The 26,254-nt window shown below is 42.6% G+C and overlaps 1 protein-coding gene across 7 annotated transcripts in view; it reads left to right on the top strand.

Moving 5' to 3' along the window:
• The window catches only part of AGAP1 (ArfGAP with GTPase domain, ankyrin repeat and PH domain 1), a 627,710-nt gene that overhangs the window by 559,570 nt on the left and 41,886 nt on the right, over positions 1-26,254 (top strand). For all 7 annotated transcript variants that reach the window (XM_082260665.1, XM_082260664.1, XM_082260666.1 and 4 more), the window contains 3 exons: positions 17,896-18,050; positions 20,039-20,129; positions 23,865-24,087. In XM_082260665.1, coding sequence (XP_082116791.1) covers positions 17,896-18,050; positions 20,039-20,129; positions 23,865-24,087 — 469 coding nt within the window. The remainder of the gene's footprint in view (positions 1-17,895; positions 18,051-20,038; positions 20,130-23,864; positions 24,088-26,254) is intronic.

Genomic DNA, 26,254 nt, shown 5'->3' with positions numbered 1-26,254 from the left:
CCGACGTTTCTTGGACGCCTCCACTCAGGGAGGATCTGTTGTTCCAATGACAAATCTTCCATCCGTCTTTACAGTCCCTGGCTTTGACAGCTTGTCTGTTGAATGTCAGGTGCTGAAGCATAGAAGTTTATCTGAGTCGGTGATTCCTACAACTGTTAAATGCTAGGAAATCTACTTTTAGGAAAATCTGCCACTGTACTTGGAAGACATACATTACGGGGTGTGAGTCTCTTGAAATTCATCCTCACTCCTTCTCGGTGGCTCGGATCTTGACCTTCCTTCAATGGGGGGGTTGTACAGAAATTGGCCTTGAGTACCACCAGGGGTTAGGTTCTGCTTTGGCGGTCTTCTTCCAACAACCCTTGGCCACACACTCCCTGGTGCGTACCTTTCTTCAGGGTTTCCGACATTTGGTTCCTCCAGTACGTTCTTCGTTACCGTCTTGGGACCTCAATTTGGTGCTTTGGTCCTCCAGAAGCCTCCCTTTGAGAATCTTCGGGAGATTCCCCTGCTTACACTGTCCCAGAAAGTGGCCTTTTTGTTGGCTATTACCTCTGCGTGCAGGGTGTTGGAACTGGTGGTGTTATTCAGTCGTTAACCTTACCTGGTGATTCACAGAGATGAGGTGGTTCTTTGCCCCTGTCCGTCGTTCCTTTCAAAGGTTGTCGATGATTTTCATTTGAATGAAGACATTGTGTTGCCTTCCCTGTGTCCCAGGCCTAAACATTCAAAGGAAATTGCCTTCCATGCCTTGGATGTGGTCCGGGCAATTAGGGTGTACCTGGCAGCTACGGAGTCTTTCAGGAACTCAGATTCACAATTTGTGCTCACGGTTGGGCCTCGAAAAGGGTTGTCCGCTTCCTCTGTGACCCTTTCCAGATGGATCAGACAGACAGTGATTCATGCCTATTCAATCAAGGGTCAGGTTCCTCCTTTCCCTATTAAGGCGCACTCTACTCGGGCGCTTAGTGCCTCCTGGGCCTTCCGTCAGGCATCAGTGATGCAGGTTTGCAAGGCGGCCACCTGGTCGTCGGTGCACACTTTCACAAAGTTTTATGAAGTGGATGTGTTCGCATCTGCGGATTCTTTTGGCCGCAAGGTTTTTCAGGCTGCTGTTTAGAGGACTTGATCCTCTTCGAGGGTGTATTGTTTTTTTCAGGTGGGCTCCAGTTGTTTTGGTTGAGCTCCAGTTTAGTTGGCTACTGTTTAGCTTTGGGAAAGTTTTTGCTGTTTCCACCCCTCGACACTGCTTTGGGACGTCTCAATGGTTATGGAGATCAGGAGCTGTGTCCGTAAATGAACGAAAGAGAAAATGGGATTTTTGACTTACCGTAAAATCCATTTCTCTGATGTTCATTGACGGACACAGCACCCACTCCTCTGTGGAGTTGTAATTCTTCTGACACTGCTTGTAACTAAACTGAGTCCCTATAGCAGAGAGAGGGAGTATACCCCCTGGGACTGCCTATAGACATAGCCTGACATTTTTCTGCCTTCTGTCCTATTCCTGTAGGGGGCAGTATAACCCAACGATTATGGAGATAAGAAGCTGTGTCAGTCAATGAACATCAGAGAAATGGATTTTACGGTAAGTCAGAAATGCAATTCTTTCCCCTTAGGAGCCTGCAGAGCATTGCACCTATGATCAGCAGATCTCTCAGCATAGCTGTCTGCTTGTACGGGCAGGCAGTTAAACGAGAGCAGAAAAATCAATGGACTATGTGCTCATCAGCGCCCTTGTAGTTCAATAAGAACTACAAGCTATCGGCCACAGTGGCTGACACTACTTGTACATGCAGTTTTCAAATTGTCAGAGCGTGTGTGCGGGAGAAGATGGGGAGGGGGGAGCTGCATGGAACATGTTCCAAAGGATAAGTAGTTTACCTTTGGGAACATGTTACATCTTCCACTCCACCCATTTTTAGGTTGAAACATAGAACATGTTCCCACTGCTGCAGCCTCTCCTCGACCTGCCACCTCTAGTGACAGCGAGACAGGGATCTTCTCCCCAAACTCACTGTCGCAATTTAAAAAAAAAACACGACTGTGTGGGTCTCCGCCCACCCAGCTGCATTATTCATTCAGAGAGGGGAGAACTAGGGTGCTATTGAGCACTCTAGGTAGTTCCTTGTTTCTTTCTGTCATTGTGTAACTGCCCTGCATTGCACCAATGCTTTGCATGTGCCGAGGAAAAAAATGATAAATGTACATTTTTTTACCTGCAAAAACACAAAGTTAACAAAGGTGAGCTTATGCTTTACCTGCCTAGTTTCTGTGATTTGTTTAGCACTGCTCTCATTCTTTGAAATTTGCTTGTTAAAGGCTATTTCAAAGAGGCCATCCTTATACTAAACAAATATTAAGGTGTAAGTTGTGTAGCTTTAACAAGCGAGCAGTCAGTCTACCATAACACAGTATGCCAGAAATTCAGCATGGAAGACTTCTAATGCAATGCTGATGAATTGTTGATGGGTCTCATACAAGGCCTTAATGGTTGATTTTATGTAAGTACCGTAGTTTTGCTGTGACCTTAATGTAACACCGCCATTAGAAAAGTATGGGGCTGTTATTGTTGACCTCTCCATAAAGAATGCTAAATCCTTTTGGCTGTCAGGCTGATGCTTTGGTTTCAATGCTTTTTGAGTATTTCACTTGGAACAGATATAGAGATGGATAGTACTGACACTCTTTTCTACTCATTTATGGTATGCTTGTTCTACAATTTTCAAAAGATGGCCAGCAACTGCACCCTTCAGTTTTTTAGGCCTGCTTTCCTGTTCGTAATGGTATTTCTGTAAAAAAAAAAAAAAGGAACTGAAGAACACAAGGTTGTGCAGCTTTGCACTGTTAAAGTTCAACTCCATCCACAACCTTTTTTTTTTTTTTTTTTTTTTTTTTTTTATAAAGTTTTGTACTGTAGATTGGGGAAGGGTTAGAACATGTCTAGTGTTTATTGCTCTCTGTTTCCCTAGGGGAGTTTTTCTTCTACTTCTGTGACACAACAGTAAGTATAAATATGTCCAAACTAGGGAAAAAGCCCACTGTTGTCCCTATTGGAAGATATCCCCTTTATTTCTGTTCTGGTAACAATTATATAATGTAGGTTTTCTACTTCACTTTCTCCCCTGGTAATAAAGGTAATGCTGGCCATACATGGGTCATTTTTTTTTTTTTTTCCTTTGTTTAAACAGCGGGTTGGATGAAAAAAAAAGACTCAATTTCTCCATCCACATATTCAGTGTGGATGGGGAAATCTTTCTTGCTGTGTCATTGTATTCTGACAGTGTGGAGACTCCCCTGCTGTCAGAATACATAGATTAGAGCTGCAGGCTATTGCCCGCAGCGCTGATCAAGCAAAAATATACCGACAGGGCAGCTGAACAGAATTTGATCAGTAGATCAACTTCTGTTCAACCACTGTGGCCACACATGGATCAGCCCTGCTGAACTGGCTGAATTTCAATCCATGTATGGCTAATCTAACCATAACAGGCTATGTTCCCACTAGCCCTCAAGGTAAAATGCAGCATTTAACTGTGTGGGCAACTATCAGGCCCCTTTCACACTAATGCGACGCAATTTTACAGCGATTTTGCGGCACAATTTTGTTGCGATTTTGACGCGATTTTGAAAGCAATGTCAAGGCTATATGCCTCAAAACGCATTAAAATCGTGGCAAAGTAGTGCAGGAACTACTTTGAAGTCGGTGCGACTTCAAAACGCACTGATATGAATGGGGCTCATTGAAAATAATGGAAAACGACTTGTCATGCGATTTTGCGGTCCTGCAAGGAGTAGTGTAGTGCAAGTTTCAGTGCATTAGCACTGTTTACTTTGTTTGTTTTTTGTTTTTTTTACTTGATGTGCCACAAAATTACACTACACTTATGTCTCTCCACAGCAACGCAGTGCATTATTCTGCAATGCGATGACATGTGGTGACATACAGTGCATTTCTGAAAAATGCAGACATGCTGCTTTTTCCACAGTGCACTTTACACCAGTGTTATGTTAAAGAGGTTGTAAACTCGTTTTAACTTTTTTTTTTTTACAACCTGAAAGACAAACACATAATGAGCTAGTATGCATCGCATACTAGCTCATTATGAAATACTTACCTTACAACGAGCTCCCGCCGTGCCGCTCACTCACCTGTATGACGGGCGACTGAACCGGGATCGCGGCATCCGGCCATCTGATTGGCCGGAGCCGTGGTGACGTCACTCCCGCGCACGCCGACGGTCACGGCACGGGACTCTGAAGTAACGGCACCAGCGGCCGTTCATTCAGAGCGCATGCGCCAGTGACGTCACTGGCTGCATGTAAGGTAAATATCTCCTAAACGGTGCATGTTTAGGAGATATTTACAGTACCTATAGGTAAGCCTTAATATAGGCCTACCTATAGGTAAAAGTTACAGAGGAGGGTTTACTTCCTCTTTAACAGGGACATAGAAAACGATTATTATTTTTTATGTGGACCTGTATTTGTTCAAAGCAGAAAAACACAGGTCACAGCAGGTAGTGTGAACGTGCCGTTAGTGATATTGCATTTCACTAATGGTGTCAGAGCCAACAAGAAAAAATTAATAAAATAAACTGCCAATAGTGTTATACATTCCACACACTATCCCAAACTGATTGTAGTAATACATGAATTAGGAAGTTTAACCAACATATGTAATGTGCAAATATGACTACCTAAATATGTTTCATCATCAGCAACCACACATAAGTAAAGTCTATAAAAGCATAACTTACACTGATGAGATATGGTCTCAATTTACCCTTAACACACCAGGTTAAAGGATCATTTCACCATTTAGGAAAAAAAAAGTAATAAATTCACATTTTGCAGGTAAAATGTGCATATCTTTATTTATTTGTTAAAAACAAAAAACTGTAAAGCATTGCACTCACAATCAGCAGATCATGGGTGTAATGCCACAGTCCTACAGACTGTCGGTGTAGTTGTCTGCCCCTACCTCCAATACGGTCAGGCAGTTACACTCTGACAGGAAGCATCAATAAACTACCTGCAGCGCTCAACAGCACCCTGGGCATTTATTGAGAACTACAGGCTGACAGCCGCAGAGGTTGTCGGTACTTTTAGTTTTCCCATTCACAGAAAACTGAATGAATGATGTGGGCGGAGCCTCGCTCAGTCGCTTTTTTTTTTTTTTTTAGATTATGACAGTGAGTGGGGGGAGAGGATCCCCCATTCACTGTCAAACAGGGGGTTGCTGGGGCCAGTGCATTTTGTAACATGAATTTGGATGTAACGTTAACAAAAGGTGAACTTTTCCTTTAAGGATGCTCATTTTAAAGTGACCGTTATTTTCAGATGAACCTAATGAGATTTAAAAATTACAATCAAACTGCTAAAATACAGCTTCTTTATCTTTGTTAGGGTATTGTTAATTAAGCCTTATATATTTCAGAAAGATCACATTAATATGAATGTTGATCCAGATGTGTACAGATTTGTAAAGGATGTACTCTTCTGCACATTTATTATTTAGCTACTCTCCACATGACCGAACCTGCTGGTAACTGACCTGTAGATGGGCTTCCACAGATATTCATTTAGACTAATTTGTCACTGAAAATGCAATTATGCAAGACTGTATCTGTCAGTGTATTCAATAAATGTCCAAAATATTTGTTTTTCTGTCTTCAAAAGGGACATTGAACTTAATCAATTAAATGTTAATTTATTAGTTTGAATCTGTTCAAAATCCTATAGGTCAATGTTCAGCTTAAAGTGTCTTTAAACCAAAGAACAGAGGTGTTGTAGCCACACTCCTTTTTTCATGCTTTTTTCCTTTTAGCTTATCTTAAGCCAGCCATACATGGACCAAAATGCATCCGGTTTAGCAGGGACTGGGCGAATGTTGATCCGTGCATAGACAGGCTTGTTGTACAGGAGTGGATCTACCGATCAACTTTTCTACAACTAGACTGTTAAAAAACTTCCGCACGACCAGCACTGCTGGCTGTATCCCCTCTGTCAGTGATTCCCCCATCAACAAACCTGCTGGTTGAACAAAAAAAAAAATGACAAATGTATGGGCTGACTTAGTGACCTTGCCATTAACACACTTCGTGTCCTAAGGTGACACTGCTCACTGTACCATATTTACGGAGAAGCACTGTTGTCAACTTAGGAAAGGACCACAGAGCACCTCCACTATTCTCTTCTTCATAACATAGAGAAAGGTGTTACGCTGACCACTCGTTATTAATTTTTTTTTTTGGTTCAACCAGGGGGCTCATTAAGTAGTGAGTGTACATTTGTATAATAGTGTAAATTTGCTGTCCCCTCAAAATAACTAAACACATTCATGACTAAACCGCTGGCAACAAAAGTGAGTGCACCCCTAATTGAAAATGCCCAATTAGCCATTTTCCCTTCCCCGATGTCATGTGACTCGTTAGTGTTACAAGGTCTCAGGTGTGAATGGGGAGAAGGTGTGTTAAATTTGGTGTTATCGCTCTCACTCTCTCAATGACCCGATTTTCCTCCATCCACAAACTCAATGTGGAAGGAGGAATCCTTTCCACTGTGGTATTGTATTCTGACAGTGGGAAGCCTTCTCTTCAGAATATAACTGGCAGCATTGATGGATCAGGAAAAACACAACAGGCTGGTTGTACACATGTCGATCAGTAGATCAATCTGTGTACAACCAGCCTGCTCATACATGGATCAAAATTATGCCAGTCCCTGCTGAACTGGCTGAATTTCTATCTACACTATTTTACCAAAAGTATTGGGACGCCTGCCTTTACATGCACATGAACGTTAATGGCCTCCCAGTTTTAGTCCATAGGGTTCAATATTGAGTCGGCCCACCCTTTGGTTATATAACAGCTTCAACTATTCTGGGAAGTCCGTCCACAGGGTTTAGGAGTGTGTCTATGTCAATGTTTTACCATTCTTCCAGAAGAAGGCCTGGCTCGCAGTCTCCGTTCAAATTCATCCCAAAGGTGTTTTATCAGGTTGAGGTCAAGAAGACTCTGTGCAGGGCAGTCAAGATCCTACACCTAAAACTAGCTCATCTATGTTTTTATGGACCTTGCTTTGTGCACTGGTCCAAATCATTTGGTTGAGGGGGGATTATGGTGTGAGTTTTTTTTTTTTCAGGGGTTGTAAAAAAAAAATATATATACAGTATGTCACAAAAGTGAGTACACCTCTATATCTTTTTATGTGACAACACTGAAGAAATTACACTTTGCTACAATATAAAGTAGTGAGTGTACGGCTTGTATAACAGTGTAAATTTGCTGTCCCCTCAAAATAACTCAACACACAGCCATTAATGTCTAAACCGCTGGCAACAAAAATGAGTACACCCTTAAGTGAAAATGTCCAAATTGGGCCCAAAATGTCAATATTTTGTGTGGCCACCATTATTTTCCAGCACTGCCTTAACCCTTTTGGGCATGGAGTTCACCAAAGCTTCACAGACTGCCGCTGGAGTCCTCTTCCACTCCTCCATGACGACATCACGGAGCTGGTGGATGTTTGAGACCTTGCACTACTCTTATCTTCCATTTGAGGATGCCCCACAGATGCTCAATAGGGTTTGCTTTGCCAGTCCATTACCTTTACCCTCAGCTTCGTTAGCAAGGCAGTGGTCGTCTTGGAGGTGTGTTTGCGGTCGCTATCATGTTGGAATACTGCCCTGCGGCCCAGTCTCTGAAGGGAGGGGATCATGCTTTGCTTCAGTTTGTCACAGTACATGTTGGCATTCATGGTTCCCTCAATGAACTGTAGCTCCCCAGTGCCGGCAGCACTCATGCAGCCCCAGACCATGACACTTCCACCACCATGCTTGACTGTAGGCAAGGCACACTTGTCTTTGTACTCCTTACCTGGTTGCCGCCACACACGCTTGACACCATCTGAGCCAAATAAGTTTATCTTGGTCTCATCAGACCACAGGACATGGTTCCAGTAATCCATGCCCTTAGTCTGCTTGTCCTCAGCAAGCTGTTTGCGGGCTTTCTTGTGCATCATCTTTAGAAGAGGCTTCTGGGCCATGCAGACCAATTTGATGCAATGTGCAGCATATGGTCTGAGCACTGACAGGCTGACTCCCCACCCCTTCAACCTCTGCAGCAATGCTGGCAGCACTCATACTTCTATACACAGCAAATTTACACTGTTATTCAAATGTACACTCACTACTTTTACATTGTAGCAAAGTGTCATTTCTTCAGTGTTGTCACATGAAAAGATATAATAAAATATTAACCAAAATGTGAGGGGTGTACTCACCTTTGTGAGATACTGTGTGGATAGATAGATAGATAGATAGATAGATAGATAGATAGATAGATAGATAGATAGATAGATAGATCTACTTATATATGCACACACACACAGAATATCCTACATAAATTATGCAACATATATATTTCACCACAAGTTGGGCTTGGCCCCTTAATTAGAGTGAAGGGGAACTCTTAAGGCATCAGCATACCAAGAATTGTTGGACAATTTCATGCTCCCAACTTTGTGGGAACAGTTTGATGATGGCCCCTCTCTGTTCCAACATGACTGCGCACCAGTGCACAAGGTCCATAAAGACATGGATGAGCGAGTTTGGGGGTGGAGGAACTTGACTGACCTCAACCTGATAGAACACCTTTGGGATGAACTAGAGCGGAGACTGCAAGCCAGGGATTTTTGACCATATCAGTGCCTGACCTCACAAATGCGCTTCTGGAAGAATGGACAAACATTCCCATAGACACTCCTAAACCTTGTGAACAGCCTTCCCAGAAGAGTTGAAGCTGCTATAGCTGCAAAGGGTGGGCCAACTCAATATCGAACCCTACGGACTAAGGCAGGGATGCCATTAAGTTCATGTGTGTGTAAAGGCAGGCGTCCCAATACTCTTGGTAATATAGTGTATGTATGGCTGGCTTAAGATTGTTTACATAGATGAATTGGACAGGGAAAACAAGTCTAATTGAGATAATACTACAAAGCATCACTACATGCATCACTGCATGTCTAATAGGACGGTTCATTTGTGTTTTGCCTTTTTTTTTTTTTTTTTTTATACTCTTCTCAAACTGATATTACAAAAAACTTTCAGTTATAAAATTAACAGACCAAAAGGGAACCAAACGTATATGGACACCTTTAGACTTCTGCACCCAGGAACTATTACAGGGGTTCACAGGATATCATGTCAAGTGTTGTTTTGTTCATATCACTGATACGATGCAGCCTGATACTTGCAGCATTGTATTGCATTGAACATTCTCACATAAGTGTCATGGTCTCATCACAAGTAAAGATATTTAATAAAACGGTTTGATCTTGCAGAAGATATTTTCTTTTCTGCACCTGACTTCTTGACAATGTACCCTTTTGAATTCACTCCGCGTGGAACCTTTTGGAGCCTTAAATATCAGATAACAATATTAAAAAGGGACAATAGTTTGTTGTGATATAGATGACAAGGTTACATAAAATGTCAAACATCTTAACGCTTGTCATTGTAACACAGGTTTTATGTAGACATTTGTGACTGTTTAAAGATAAAGTCGTTTTATGTAAAAAGACAGAACACACGCGCGCATATATATATATATATATATATACTGTATGTGTGTGTATAAAGTGAGCAATGTATATATATATATATATATATATATATATATATATATATATATATATATATATGTAGATGTATTTATATGTATAGACACAGATAAATATTGATCTGTGTTTGGAGAGAGTCAAATATGTGAATACATATATATATTATAACATTTTTTTTTATATAGATATACATCTATAGACAAATGTCTTTATATATTTGTGTGTGTGTGTATATATATATATATATATATATATATCTCACACATAATGTGTCTGTGTGTATAATGTGTTCGTATCAGGTGTAATGATCTGTAGCCAAAAACAATTGTGTTCTGTGACATTTAAGTAACAGCTTTTTAATTTGTTTTTTGTTTTCCCCCCCACCTCCCCCTTCTCCACTTCCCGCGTCTCTCTCGTTCCCGAGATTTGACTCCCTCCCCCCGTCTCTCCCCCGCCGCTCTTATGGCGAGCGCCATTTGCATGCGCAGGCTGCCGTTTTGTTAAAGGTCAAGGAGGTCAGGGGTCATAAATTGACTTGCTGGGTCCCGGCTGGGGGACGCTTCATGCCGGCTTTTGGTTAATAAAAGATTGGATTTTTATTTATTTAAGATTTCCAGCTCTGCCTCCTTGTGACTTAACACTGTCTGTGCCATAGTATGCTATAATGGGGGGTGGCCTACTGCGGACTCGAGGTTTTATTTCCCCTGGAGCTGTTATAGTTATTACTGAAATCTGCTTTACAGGATAGTGAGCTCTGTGGCAAGATAGTGCAGCCACAACATGGTGTCATCATTGACTCTAGACACTAATGTAGCCCTGGGGATCCACCTTTTAATTAGACACCAAATTCTCTGAGCATCGTGTCAGGACAGCGGAATTGTTTTATCTATAATACAAATTCCTATAGGGAAGTATGAACACAGTGCAGAGCCAGGCTTTCAGAGGAAGGGGTGGAGGACTGAGAACCTAAGGTATGGTTTTACGAAACTGGTACAGAATACATACTAGAAAAAGAAACTTAATATGGCTAATCCCATATCTTCTAATTGACAAGATCTGCAAATGAGAATTGTTTCTTTTATTAAAGCAAATATCGAAGGACAGCTCCACCAAATGGTTTTGAATGGAACATTCCTAAATAAAAATAAAAAAATGTTTATTGACTATTTGTTCCTGCTACAATCTACATGATCTGCTTTTCTGAAGGTCCTATGCTGATCACAATCACTGACCGGCTGCTATGCTTTGCCAGTACAGAATAATGGAAAATTATTCCTACATTTACCTTTAGCAACCACTCATGTTTGTACTTTAAAACAGTCAGTCCACCCACAAGTGATATTTTACTTAGAGATGGGGCTAGGGGCTAGAGTAAGTTTACTTGGAATTTACACCTGAATGTTTTGGGTGTTCCTGTCCACCTTTCCATGATCTAGAGTCTCCTGCTGCATTCTCTGTAACATTGCTTCCTAAACAATTCATCAGGAAGAGTGGGAACCCCTGCTATTGGTGGTGTACAGGTCCAGAAACTTATGAATTTGGAAATGTGTCCAAACTAAACCCCTTGGTTTAATGTGCTTTTCCAGTGCGACCTTTATGGAGGGGTGGGCACTCTCCAGGAAAAACCTGCCCTTAATCTGTCCATTATTGTATATGTGCTCTACTCAAAATGATAGAGTTAGAACTGTGGTAGACTGGGGTGCCATGACGTGGCCGCTGCAGCTTATGCATGTAATTGCAAATGTGTGCAAACAAATCCCCTTGATTTTAACGGGATCTGTTAGGGTCAATTCTGTTTGTTGCAGGCTGGCTGGTAAGTGAACTGGGAAGTTATTTTTTCTGTTGTTTTTCTAACAAAGATCTCGCCATTAGGCCTCCTTCACGCAAGTCAATTACCTGCATACACCAGATTCCAGCAGCAAGAATCTCTTTTTCTGGGATGTCTGGTGTATGCAAACAGCGATGGCTCTTAGCCTGTGTTGCCTTGTACAGGCTGAGTGGTCGCAAACTCTTTGCATACACTTTTCATCCCAGCTGCAAGAATCCAGTGATTCTTGCTGCTGATATCCGGTGTATGCGGTAAGAATTCATGCCCTTGGCAGTGCAAACCATATATATTGGGCTAATATGAGGAGGTCACAGAGGATTGGTCTTATGAGCTCATCTACCTTGCCCAATATTACCTGGAGTCGGTAAGGGTATACTTAATCGGTGTTACCCACTTTGGTTTTGCATGGTCGGGACCCTCTGTCTAATTACATGCTCTTTACATTCGTTACTTCAGTAAGCTGCAGTCCTATCGGGGGAGGTGTCTGGCTTTTCTATTTCGGCTATTTTTTTCATATACTCTGGTAAGGAGTATCTATTGAGCTCAATTGGTGGTTGAATTCCTGCTTATTGTCACGTCTACTCACTAGATCCACCCTCCAGCATTTGAATTCTGGTGTTTCCAATCACTTTGGGTGTCACTCCTTTATTTCATTTGTTATTTTGGTTTTACGCTATGGCGTTTTGTATTCCACATGATATCATCATACGGTCTACGTGGGAACCGTGAGGTCCACCGTGGTCAACTTCCCCTGTGCATCTGGAATTGTTGTCACCTTTGGCATTTACTTAGTTTGTTTCCGGTAAGCGGTACCTGCACAGTTACTATTACATCACGTTTCCAAGCATTGGACATTTTACGGACAATTTTTTGATTACCACATGATTCAAATTATATATTTCAATTTTCTAGCGCAACTTATTATTACTACTGTTTTTTTTGGGGTGTCGGTCACACTTGAAGTTGCTGCTTTTTTCTTTTTGGACTAGCGCAGTTGTTTCTTAATTCCTTATATATATTGGGCTGTTAGCCCTGATTAAGGATACTCCCCCAGTCAGACCTCATCAGAGCAGGACCCGCAGTTGCACTAGAAAGAGCCCAAAACAATCAAAGAGTCCAATACAGATTTGTCTGGGTTCTGTAAAAGGACAAAAAATGGTCACCAAGTTAATCTGCTGTTTGTGGTCCTTTCCATGCATGGTTATTTACTGAATGATTAAGTCATTGTTGGACTCTCTTTCTGGTGAAACTTTAGATTATATGTTTGACGCTCTTTCTGGTGCAACTTTATATGGTTTGCTTGACCCCTACTTTTGAGGGCCTGACTTTGTGGAGAATCGCTGAACCCAAGGTATTTGGCCCCACTAAGGACTTCATTTCTATTTGTAGAGGATCCATATCCAGCGCTTCACCCCCACCTCATCTTGGAGAACAAGATCCACAGTCAGTGACAGCTGCTAGGAATTATGGCTTTCTGCTCCTTGCTCAGCCCAGTTTCACATTGCTCCAGCATAAGTCGTGTGGCTTCCGATCTGACTTTGCCCTAAAACTTCAGTCTACCTTTGACCCGACTTAATGTGACTTTTTACACTCTGTAGCATTGAAGTCGTATCAAAGTTGGACCATTGTAGTGCAGGAATCTTTTTTAAAATTGGAGCAACCTGTGTCAGATCAGTTAAGACGGCTTTTATAGGGAAACATTGAATTTGAGTGTATAGAAAATCAGGTGCGCTAAATTGATATGTGTCACAAGTCAAAAGTGGAATTGACACTATAATGAGCATCAATCACGATTCTGGGATGTGTGCCATGATTGTTGTACAGTAAAAACTGTGTGAACAATGTGAACAAATATACACTGGAGGTGCAAAGAAGTGTATACAATACGTGGTGATAAATACTCAAAATAACTGTGTTAACATAATAAATCATTAAACACACAGGTGGTGAATATATGATGTTCACAAACAAACAAAAAGAAAAAAACCCTCAACGGAGTTGTGACACATCCAGTTTGTATGGCTGAAATCGCATCGCATTCGGACCACAATGGTGCAGGACACTTTTTTTGGTCTACACTGGAATCTGATCACATGGGTGTTCAGACCCATGCAATCTGATTTCTGTCCGATTTTCACAGTTTGCACTGCGTTTCCTCAAACTGATTTGGGATGTCATTAACTTTACATTGACACTCGCAGTGGTTCGCAGAGAGCCGTTGGACACCTCTGCCCATCTGAGTTTCATGAGTGTCTGAGGCCTCATTAGAGGCCTGAGGAAGGAGCGCATGCTCCGACAACGCGTCGTCTGTTCACGTCATCACGCTCCACGCCCAAGCCGGAAGTATGCCGCTGGAAGCTCCGACAGTGTCCCCAGGGTCCGGGACACGCCGTCTTACCGGCTTCAACGGATCTCCACAGCGGACCAGCCGGATTCTTCTGTTGAGGCACCCGGACTTATCCTACCCCTTGGATGAATATCCATTGCTGTATTCTACTTACATGATTGTGAGTATGTAGTTTGTTGAATTTCCAATAAACACGAGTCATATTACACTTAAAGTGGCGCCTGTCTTTCTCCCATGAGGCCTCATACTGAGTCTGAACCTTATCTTGCCCTGTTGCCACCCAAACGCAACATGTCTGATTCAAGACATGAGGGGGCAGTCCCATTGTACTGGGTGCCCCCAGCTTTCATTCCATAATGGCTCCAAGGCTGCTTGCAATGAACCTACTAATAGTACCAATATTTAAAGCTGGTAATCGTGCATCTCTAAAGTTTAGTCCATTATTGGAATCCTCCTTATCTCAGTTGGGCGTGGCCAGTTTCTCTGCCTTTTGACTGAGGTTTTGCTATGGACATGCAAGACTTTGTCCCAAATCACCTAGTTGTGGACCACAAAGGCCAAAAGCACCCTCTCTGCGCCTTCCCCTGCAGATTCTATATCTGATTTACCTGTGGCCCTATCAACTTTAGAGCCATATGAATCGCTGCAGTCTTTTGCTGATGAGCTTGTCAGTGGTGTTTTTTGGTTTTGTGCTGCCCTAGGCAAGACTAAAATCATGCGACCTCCCCATCTAAATTTGCTCCACTCCTTCCTGTTTAAGATTCACCCCTTCTGTTGTAAACTCCACCCCTTCATCTTTCGCTCCAACTCTTCAGTCTCTTCAGAGGTGGGGGGGGGGAGAAAGCCGGGGGTTAGAGAGGGGTGGGAGTGAGAGAGAGAAGGGGGTGGTGGGTGTATTGGTAGGTAGGAAGGGTCTGTGCCTAGGCGCCTCACCTTCCAGGGTCATCTCCTTCCCGGCCTTCTTAAGCACCTACACCGCCTGGTCATGGGTGGCGCTCCCTATCTCTGAATCTTCTACTGGGTGAGCCGTTATTTGAAATGGGTGTACCAGGCCAAAGTCCAGATGGGCTCCATACAACTGCCTCCCCCATATTTTAACACAGTACCCCCCACTCCCGGGTCACACAGGACCAATCACTGAAACTGAAGGGTAGAAATGTAGCTGGGCCTTCAGATTAAGAGAGATGGGTTGTTCAGACAGCAGAGGTCATCTATGATAAGACTCCTGGGGAATGTGATGACTCATGGATGGGACCATGATAAGGAGGACAAGAGCTCCTCACTGAAAAACACTAGAACAAGGTAACGCTATAGAAGGCATCTTCATCCAGAGACTATTGACCCCTAGTGGACAAACACGGTACTGCAGGCACTGGAGAGGTAAAAGCGCACACATTTTTCCCTGTCGCCTCCTTTTTTTTGTTTTTTAAAAAGAGGGGAAAAAACTTACCAGTGCGCCTGCAGGATCCTGAAACAGGACCCAATCTTCACCCATCACGGCGGGCCCTGTCATCTTCGGACCTTCAAGGTTCGGGTCCCCCTTTTTATATTGGTGTCCACACATTTGGACTTGTACAGAACCCTGCTGGAAAACTCCTTGGGAATAATAATCAGGGTTCCGACTTTCAGGGTCCAGCGCCTAGCGGGTCGCATTACAGGCAGAACCTTGTTCCTTGCATCCAAGGCTCGGGTACCATCCTTTTAGTGCTTAGCCATCCAAATGGATCCAAGCACAACGCCTCTTTACTGGGACAACATTTAGGTTGAAGAGCTTTTAAACAGCCATGACCATCACCTTCAAGACACTGGCGAAAAAACTGAGGTTCTTCCTGTGTAGGAGGGGTTATATGAGGGAACTTCTGTCTATGGGTTATACGCCCCCTATAGGTGAATGGACACTGGCAAACCAAGATAGTCAATATTTTCTGCTCTGTGTCCTGTGATATGCGTTAAAGAAACATGTTTTTTTGTACTTCCTGTAAACACCATTTCTTGGAGTGCTTAAAAGGATACAGCTCCAACTCCTCTGTATTTATGATCATGTCCTTGGTACTCCTTTGCTGCAAAACTAAGGCATGCTGATATCACATAAAAAAATAGGATTACTGCAACTTTTTTAGTGTAGAAAATCCATAAAATCAAGTACAATACAGCAAGAGAGATGGAACTACACCAGGTTATCTTGTTTTCTTCATTTGAAGTCTATAGTTGCGAGCCGGACCTGCACCCAGTGTTTGGGTGGATGTAAGTGCACTGACCTGGAACGGTATTGCAGAGTGTATGAAGCATGCTGGTTGTAGGAGGGGTTATCCTGGGCAGAATTTTTTTTTTTTTCTTTATGCCAGTGCTGAATTTTCTTGGAAGTGTAACCGGAAGACAAAAGACTTCCTGTATCCCTCAAATGACCCCAAGAAAAGGATTTTGAGTACAAAAAAGCCTATTTTTCCAAAAGAAAAAATATAGCAATGGTTTCTAATACACAGTGTTTTTGAAAAACGAAATGTCCACTTAGGATTTATGTCTACCTTAAATTGTCCTTAACCATCGAACCTGTGGCCTCATACCCTTGATTTTGCCAGGCCCAGATGCTGATTTGCCAGTTTTACAACGATACTATATATCTTTGATAGGAGTTAAATTAGGGAACTTGGTCTCTTAAGTCACCTACAAATGCTGGATGATGGCCAGTCTTGCATGTACAACACTGCCACTGAATAAAGTGTGCATTGGGCTAATATTTATTCTGTGCGTGAAGGTAAACTTTTGTGTGCTCCCTAATACCTACCTGAGCCCCACTGGGATCCAGTGATGTGAACGAGAGCCTCAGCTCTCTGGGGATTCTCCCTCCTTATTGGCTCCCGTTGCTGTTACTTACAGCCAATGAGGAGAGAAAGGGGGCAGGGCCAAGAAGCCGCAGCTCTGTGTGTGAATGGCTGCTCAGGAGTGAGGCTGCTTGGGCGCAATGGTTTTGCACAGAGCAGCTCTGATCCTCCTTTTCTCAAGTCCCCTGTCTGCATTACTGGCCCTCACTCTTGCCTAGTGCCCCCAGAGCAAGCCGCTTGCCCTGGGGCATTAGGCAGAAGTGAGGGGCCGATGGGGGACCAGAGAAAAGGACGATCTGGGCTGCTGTGTACAAGACCAATGCGCAGAGCAAGTAAGTATGACAGGTTTGTTATTTTTTTAAAATAAAAAAAGTTGCCTTTAATATCACTTTAGGCAAGGAGAGGAGAATGCAATAGTTACCACCATGTCATAAGGAGAAGCAATAGTGGCTGCGTTGACCTGGGAAATTCAATTCTGGTCAGTCAGCCTTGCTGGATTCCAGTTCATGGAGGAGCCATGAGGTTTTAGGAGTTCCCTGATGCAACCATAATTGGCTGGATCATGCAAACGTTCTCTAATGTCTTTAGCCACCTAAAAACAGATGTGCAGAAACCAATAGAAACATTTTTGTTGCTTTGAACAGGAGCATTCATGCTACTATTTTTCTGTTGGTTATATACTGTTACTCACTAGGGTATAAATATGCAGGTAAGTTTTGATAGGCACATGGCTTTTTTTGTCCAAACCCCTGCTGGTCCTTTCTGCTTTATACAGTACAATTGCTGTAGTACCCCTATAGCTAGAGCATTGTTTTTAGTATGGGGTTGGAAGACCCAAATCTTGAATTGTAAGCAGTAGCAGTAAAGTACATTCGCTGTATATCACTGTGAAGCAGGAAGCAGTGCCTGTGTGTGTAATGAACAAATATGGCTGCCGCCATATATATTAGAAACACTTCATGGAAACAAGGTTATCCACAGCAAGCTGATCTTTTTCTAAATACACCTTAAGGACTATACATTTACTTTAATACTCTTAGTTTGCTTAGGTACTGCGCTTGATTGGAAGAAAATAAACACACATTTTTTTAAAGCGGTTTATGGCATCCAGCCATATTTTATCGAGTATGAATTAGGAAAAATAAATTGCTGCTGCTATGGGCCTCATTGTGGGCATTCTGCTTTATAAAAAGTGAAGTGTTATGTGATGTTCAAAGGCATAAACACGATTTGACATCTGACTAACATTCTTTCCCTTTCTTGCTTTGTTTCAGAACAAGAGGAGAACTTTGAGTTCATCATTGTGTCTCTCACTGGCCAGAGTTGGCACTTTGAAGCTACGAGTTATGAAGAGCGGGATGCCTGGGTACAGGCCATAGAGAGCCAGATTCTTGCCAGTCTACAGTCCTGTGAAAGTAGTAAGAACAAGGTGAGAATCCATTAACATAATAGTTAATTACTTTTAATGGTTCGATAAATATGTACTTGGGGAATTTAAATGGTTGTCAAAATAAAGTAATTTAACTTACAGAATATTTCACAGATACCATCTGCCTGCTCATGGACATTATTCTTTAATAAAATAATAAAAGTGTCTTTCATTATGTCAGTTTCAATACCCCTCTGTAGCAAATGCATTATTACTGTTGTGTTTTCAAAATGTATTTTTGGCATTAGATTGAATATAGAGATATGTAGATATTCATACAGATAGAGATATCCCTAGAGATATGTAGATATCCCTAAAGAGAGCTCTGTTTTTTGCTTGATTTGAGATATCTGCCACACACTGATTGAGTTGTTTTTAATCAGTCAGCTGACTCATAGATTTGCATTGCAAGAGAGAGCATCACTATTGTTATGTAGCACTGTAAAGCAGGAAGCAGAGTCTGCCTATGTAACCAGCAATATGGCTATGGCAAACAAAAAAAAGAAAACTACACATCCAATGGAGTGCATTTGTTTACTGCTCTTGACTCCTCAGAATGGATTGACCTACCTGAGGGTTTTAAAAAATGAATAGACATGGAAATGCAATTGTAAACCATCCCTGTAGTCTGCATTTATTTTACCATGTCCTAAAGCAAGACAGATACTTTCCGCATGGTTATCTGAATTTAGACCAGTACAGTTTTTATACATGGGGAGGTCTCTGTAGGCCACAGAAATCACATAAGCACTCTCTTTTGGCTTCATGTATAGAAGAAGACTTTATTTTAAAAAGTATAGATGCTACTCACCAGATTTTCTGTTCACTTTTTTCAACTGTTAAGTGGAGATTGTGGATAAAAATTACAATACACTCAGTAGATATATTACACTTTTTTAATTACTGAATCTATGTCTGGACTCACATCTTGCTAGATGTGCTCTGTTACATTGTAATGTATTACAAAGAAGTATGGCCTAAGCTTGTTTTGTCATTCTTCTCATGTGGGTCACAGGAGCGCACCTACTTTTGCACTCCTGTGACCCAGGATCAGCAAACAATGGGGCAAAGTCCACTGTCGGCTGTTGTCTCAAAGCTGCTCCAGTCTCTGTATGTGACCCGACAATAATTTTGGGATTCACCCAGATTCCTGACCAGCAGCTGGCTCAGCTTCTTAGCGCACCGCTGAGAGGCTGAGCCAGCTGCTCGCGCCCCCTCCACAGCTCTGCACTGACAGTCACTGCCCTGTGTTCAGTGCGGACCCAAAAACCCAGCTGTCAGCCATCACGTGATCACCTAGTTCTCAGGCTTAGAGCCAGCGAGGGACAGCTGCAGCATTTGGACTGATGCTAGAAGTGAAAAAGTTGATCCAGAACTAGTATACAGTCCAGAAATGAGAGAATGGCTATCTCTATGGAAGGCCTCTCACTCCTTTGCTCCATGAGAGATTTCCTGTAAAGGCCTGTCAATGCTAGTATGTATTCAATATACGATTTGCTTGTAGCATTACACTGCCATTCCCGGTCATATACAATCAGCCTGTCACAAATCTCTTATATATAGAAAGAGAAAATGCACCTAGAAAGAGAAAATGCACCTAATCTGAGGACAATATATTTAGTTTAAAATAAGTTCTTTATTATTTATTTAGATGATAGAAGATGTGGATATGCTGGATGAGCATTTTACGGTCTACAAACATCCTGGCACTAGCGGCCTAAAATAAATGTTTCTTGTAGAGGGAACCTTATAGCTTATTATGTATATTATTATTTCAACATGATAAAAGGATATAATAATTACATTTGTTTGCGCACATGCCTATTAAGTGTTGACGAACACACTAATTGGATCATTGATTAATTGCAGTCACATTAAATTCAAAGCTTTGATGTTCAGAAATGTTATTCCTGTTAGAGAAGACTGTCACTTTGCTGAGTACTCACTCTCTACCATCTGACCCTTTTCTTGCTCCTTTTCCCCTTCAGTCTCGTCTCACCAGCCAGAATGAAGCTTTAGCGTTACAGTCAATTCGCAATTTACCAGGAAATTCTCATTGTGTGGACTGTGATGCACCAAGTAAGTATAGATCCCTAGAGAACGCACAATGAACTATCTTCCTGCTCTCCTACAAATAGACAAACATTAGCAGGCCTCCTCCCGATAAGCAGACTGCTGGGATTCTTAACCTCACATTCTCCAAGTACAAAGTCATCAGAGTAAACCTCCCATATTCCTAAGTACATAGGGACCCACGGAGATGTGAAGGTCTCTTCAGATACATGTTAGATGCCTTCTTTGGAAAAACATGATCAAGTCATTTTTCTGCTGATTTCATGGTGGGTCAGTCCCTAGAGGGCACTGTTGTACATGGGATTCTCTGCACCGTTCTCTTTGCAGCAATTGCAGTTTACATATATACTAAAAATCAACTAAACCTAAAATAGAATTTACTAAATTGGTAATTAGCAAAATTGATAATTAAATATTAACTATGTATTTACAGAAAATAACATAGTTATCATGGTGCATACATTAATTGGATAGCTAAGTGCAGTAAGCTGTTTATAGATAAGCTAACTGCAGGGTAGTTTTTTTTTTTTTTAATACATAATTGTTTGTTGATTGCCAATAGGCTCCAAACTCAACTATTCTAGGCCTTAGGCTCTTTTACACCACTGTGTGTGCACTAATGTCTATTGGGTGACATTCAATAGCAAAATTCAGGTCAGTGCACCCATACAACTGCAGAAGACTGGAAGGAGGTAGAGATTTTCCGATGTACACCAGACGGTGGGAATGGGCCCTAATTAAAACAAAAGATTTTCTCATCTCCATACCCTTTGCCTGCTCTGCAAAATGCAGCTTGCTTGACAACGCATCTTAAGTGACTGAGTTGTTAGTAAAGCTAAATGAACCACTTAGGATGGCCAGTCCAACAACTCAGTGTGACACTTGGGGGAAGGTCTGAAATGTTTGGGTACTTCTAGGAGGCCATAAGGAGTGCTTACAATAACAAGGGCTTATTATTGGAAAGTGAACTGTATGTCTTGTTAGAATATTTCCATGTGACCTGGCTGATACTTCAGAGAGGGAAGAAATGTGATTATTATATCTGGGGTGCTTCGGTCAATCAGGGAATCACACAACAGGCATTGGTGGGAACCAAGTGCAGATAACATGCAGATGTCGTCAAGTCAGTTACTTGAGAGGAGATATCTGCCCGGTCTATGGCTAGACATGCAGCCCATTCATTGATCCATTTCCCCTATCTACTCATTCAGTGTGCATAGGGGAATCCTTCCCACACTGTGATGTTGTATTCTGACAGCAGGTAGACTTCTGGGAAGGCTGTCCACAAGGTTTAGGAGTGTGTCTATGGGAATGTTTGACCATTCTTCCAGAAGCGCATTTGTGAGGTCAGGCACTGAAGTTATATAATTATATATTATATAATATTAATATTTAAATAGCGCTGACGTACCAAAATTGGCTACAATTGCCTTTTTGTATAGCCTTTCTCCGGACCAAAGCTACTTGTGTTGTGAAATTTTCAACTCCATACAGATAAGTCTTTTTCCAACCTTGTTTAACTATGTTACACTGAGAGAGAAATGATTACTCAAGGTATGCATTCATTCTTAACCACTTAAGCCCCGGAGGATTTGGCTGCTAAACGACCAGGGGGTATTTTGCGATTCGGCACTGCGTGACTTTAACGGACAATTGCGCGGTCGTGCGACGCTGTACCTAAACGAATTTGGCGTCCTTTTTTTCCCACAAACAGTGCTTTCTTTTGGCGGTATTTGATCACCTGTGTGATTTTTTGATCACGCGCTATAAACAAAAAAAGAGTCAATTTTGCAAAAATAGCAATATTTTTCCCTTTTTTTTATATGAAATTCCCCCAAAAAAAATGTAAAAATCAAAATTTTTTAACATTTTCGGCCAATTTGTTTTATGCTACCTATGTTTGGTAAAAAAAATCGCAAAAAGCGTATTTTGATTGGTTTGCGCAAAAGTTATTGCGTTTACTGACTAAGGGAAAGATTTTTGTCATTTTTGTTGTTTTTTTTTTTAACGCGTAATGGCGGCGATCTGCGATTTTTTTTGCGGTACTGCGACATTGCGGCGGACAGATCGGACCCTTGACTGACATTTTTGACACTTTTGGGGTTACCAGTGACATTTCTACAGTAATCAGTGCTATATATATGCACTGTTACTGTAAAAATACACTGGTAGTGAAGGGGTTAACTTTATTTGAGAGGGAGGGGCTGTGTGTGTCCCTAGGGGCGTGATTCTAACTGTGATTGGCTGTGGCTTCAGCTGTATGCAGAGTGATCAACGGATCTACATAGTAGATCCATATGATCAGCTCTCATACAGAGGGGAGAATGACAGGCAGCTTGTTTACACAAGCTGGCTGACTTTCTCCCTCTCCCCCGCCGATCGCAGAGTGGCCGGCGGACATCGGGTCCGCCGGTCACACGCGCGGGGGGGTCCGCGACCACGCGGGAGTGCGCCCCGGCGGCGCGCGCGCGCTCCCTAGACCCTCACAAGCTAGTGACGTAGCCCTACGTCACTTTGCCTGTGAGGGGCTGACCGCCGACGTAGATCGGCGTGCGGCGGTCGGCAAGTGGTTAATGATTCTGAGGCCTTGACACATTTATACTCTAGTAAACCGATAAAACATGCAGTAAAATGTTTTTATTTGAACAGCCCACCCACAATATTTCACAAAATGGTATTTCAGTTATAGGTGGAGTCAGTGCTGTATTTTGGCCTAGGCCGACAAGGCCTAGGGCAGCACTTTGCGGGGGGGCAGCAAAATAGCCACCCCTGCTTCTATCTGAGACTCTGTTAGCCACTGGTTGCTAGAGCCGCCTGGCATCTAGCAACCAGTGACGTCACACCTTCTCCCACCCCCCTCTTTCTCCCACCCCCCTCTTTCTCCCACCCCCCTCTTTCTCCCACCCCCCTCTTTCTCCCACTCCCCCTCTTTCTCCCACCCCCCTCTCTCTCTCCCACCACCCCCCTCTCTCTCTCTCCCACCACCCCCCTCTCTCTCTCTCCCACCACCCCCCTCTCTCCCTCTCCCACCACCCCCCTCTCTCCCTCTCCCACCACCCCCCTCTCTCCCCCTCTCCTTCTCTCCCCTCTCACGCACTTTCTCTCTATTATCCCTCTTTCTCTCCCACCCCCTCTCTCTCTCACCCCCGCTCCCTCTCTCTCACCCCCGCTCCCTCTCTCTCACCCCCGCTCCCTCTCTCTCACCCCCGCTCCCTCTCTCTCTCACCCCCTCTCCCTCTCTCTCTCACCCCCTCTCCCTCTCTCTCACTCCCCTCTCTCTCTCTTAGGAGGGGGAGGGGGGCGCCCAATTTTAGTCTTGCCTAGGGCAGCTCAAAACCAAAATACACCACTGGGTGGAGTCTGATGGTCTAAATCACCTCTTGGTCCAACCCATTCTTTTTGAAGTTTTGAGTGTTCACAGCCACTTTGGATTTCTCCCACTTTTGTAGCACTCTGTAAAATTTCAAGAGGGGATTTCTGACAAACAGGCTTCTTTTAGCAACCTTTCTCATTTTAAAACTTTCTTAATAACACGAATTAGGAACAAACACAGGAAATTAGAAAGATTAGGCTTCTGCAACTATTGGACTAGGCTAGAAATATCAATATGTGAAAACAAGATTTTCTCTATTTTTTTCTTTCTTTGAACATGTAGTGCTCATAAAGTAGTTGCCAAATCTGGCATAAATACATTTTGCTGTTTTGTGCCCCACTGCTAATCCTCTTTTCTAATCTTCTTAGGCCCAGACTGGGCCAGCCTGAACCTAGGAGCCCTGATGTGCATAGAGTGTTCTGGAATTCATCGCAACTTGGGGACCCATCTATCCCGTGTCCGTTCTTTAGACCTTGATGACTGGCCGCCTGAGCTCATAAAAGTCATGTCAGCAATTGGGAATGAGCTGGCCAACAGCATATGGGAAGGAAGCAGTCAAGGACACGTGAAGCCATGTTCAGAAAGCCCCAGGTCAGTAACAAATGCTACCTGTTGTTATCTGGTGCTGGGAATTCTGGTATTTTACCACTGCAGTACCAGCCTGTTATGTAATCATTCATTTCTAGGCCATTTTTCAGTGCTGTGATAGTTTGACTGACAATCATTTCATCATGCAACACTGTACCAGATAAGGTTTAAAACATTTTTTAGACAAATATAGCCTTTTTGGAGGTATTTGTTTACTATATTAAGGGAAAAAAATGAACATTTTCATTATTTTTTGCTACAATTTTTTGGAAAGTAAGAAAAATGCTGTTATTGAGGTTGTCAAAACATGGGGCTTGGTAATGGTGCACTGCACTAGATACATCAATAATATACAGGTTATACACGGAGGGAGGAGTTAAAGGGGTTAATGTGCAGGTCACATGTGATTAGGAAATGAAAATGTACAGAGCCACTCAGATTGGCTCTGTGCATTTTACTTATGATCAGTCACACGCACGCAATATTATTGTGCAATTTAAAGAAGACACTCCAGAACACCTTGACCACTCCACCACAATATGGCCAGACCACTGTCTTTTAAAATGACACCATATGTTGTTTTTGTACTGTTCATCCAAAAAGTAAGATTGTATTGTGTTTGTGCGTGTGTATTTATGTGGTCAGCTTAAAGCTTAACTCCAGGCAAGCAGCTAAGCGTAGCTGAAGAAAACAAATATGGAGACCATTCTACATGCCTTTAAATTTGTATTTTGTTAGCCATTCTTCTGATGCTTGATAAGTAACACTGTCAAACACTTCCACACTGTTCTGACTGGACAATGGTGCAGCAGCAGAATGAAAAGGTCATCTCTCGAGATGAGCTCAGGTATCCTCCGAACCCATCTCTATCCAAACATGAAAGCTCACTTATAGTCAATGTCATTGACTAAATATGCACATGTCCATGTAAGGACACCAATGTCACCGGTAATCTGCCTTGTTGTTTATATGTGCTACGGAGAAGCAGTGAATGACCAGGCCCGCAGCAGATTGTACTAGAAAATAGTGTAACATTCATGTTTTGAATAGAGATGAGTTTGGAGGGTGCCCAAGCTCAAATCCAGTCATCCTTCTTCTACTCTTTGTCCTCTTGTTGGCACTTTTACTTTCAGAGCATTTGCATTCAGTACTTGTGTGGTTTGCTGCCCATATATATGTTTGCTGCTATGCAGGGGATCACATGACTTAAGGCCCGTACACACGTAGCGATTGTCGGCCGTAAATATTCGGCCGCCGAACGATCGGCCGATTGTCGGCTTGTTAGTATGATGCTTCCGACAACCGACTGCGACTTTTCGGCCGAACAGAATCGGGTGTGCAGGCTATAAAATGTTTGTTGGCCGTCACCAGAACGGCCGATTGTTCGCCAGTCAGTACAGAATTCGGCCGACTAACAGCAGATGAGCAAGACGGGGCATGCTCGGAGAAGAAAAAACACACGGAAAGTTAACCATCACATGGCATCACTTGTGCAGTCAGCTGTTGTTGGCCGACAAAATTCGTGTGCAGTCTTTAGCACTTTTCAACCGACAGGACAGCACCGAACAAAAGACGGCCGATCGTTCGGCCAACATTCGGTACGTGTGTACGGGGCTTAAGGCAAATTCAGATATTTACATTTGCTTTCAAAAGTGTGTTTAAATGGATACGTTTACCTTTTGAAAACAAATAAATAAATAATTGAACTTTTTTTTTCAGGTAAAAAATGTGCATTTATTATTATTTTTTTCCCCATGAACTCTGCAGAGCATTGAGCCTGTGATCATCTCAGGCTCCTGCAGACTCTCAAGATAGCTATCTGCCCTTACCCCATATGGGCAGGCAGTTACCTGAGAGCAGGAAGATCAATGGATTATAAGAGTGCTCACCAGCATCCCAATATTGAGAACTATAAGCTGTCAGCCGCAATGGCTGGTAGCACTTGTAGGCAGTAGTGTATTTAGGTTTTGTGCTGCCCTAGGCCTGACTAAACTCGTGCACCCAAGCTGTGTTGAGAGGCTTTTGCTAGCTTCAAATAGGTTTTCTTTACCCATGCAAGTCTCTTGGAATGCAAAATCTGCATTAGGCACAGGTAAATGCAGGCCATAAGGAGGTCAAGAACACCTGTCAATGAATTCTGAATGATCACTGAAACATCTCAAACTGATGT

Source organism: Pelophylax lessonae (assembly GCF_965119305.1).
Source record: "Pelophylax lessonae genome assembly, chromosome: 6".
Classification (NCBI taxonomy): domain Eukaryota; kingdom Metazoa; phylum Chordata; class Amphibia; order Anura; family Ranidae; genus Pelophylax; species Pelophylax lessonae.
This window is presented reverse-complemented; position numbering and strand designations above follow the sequence as displayed.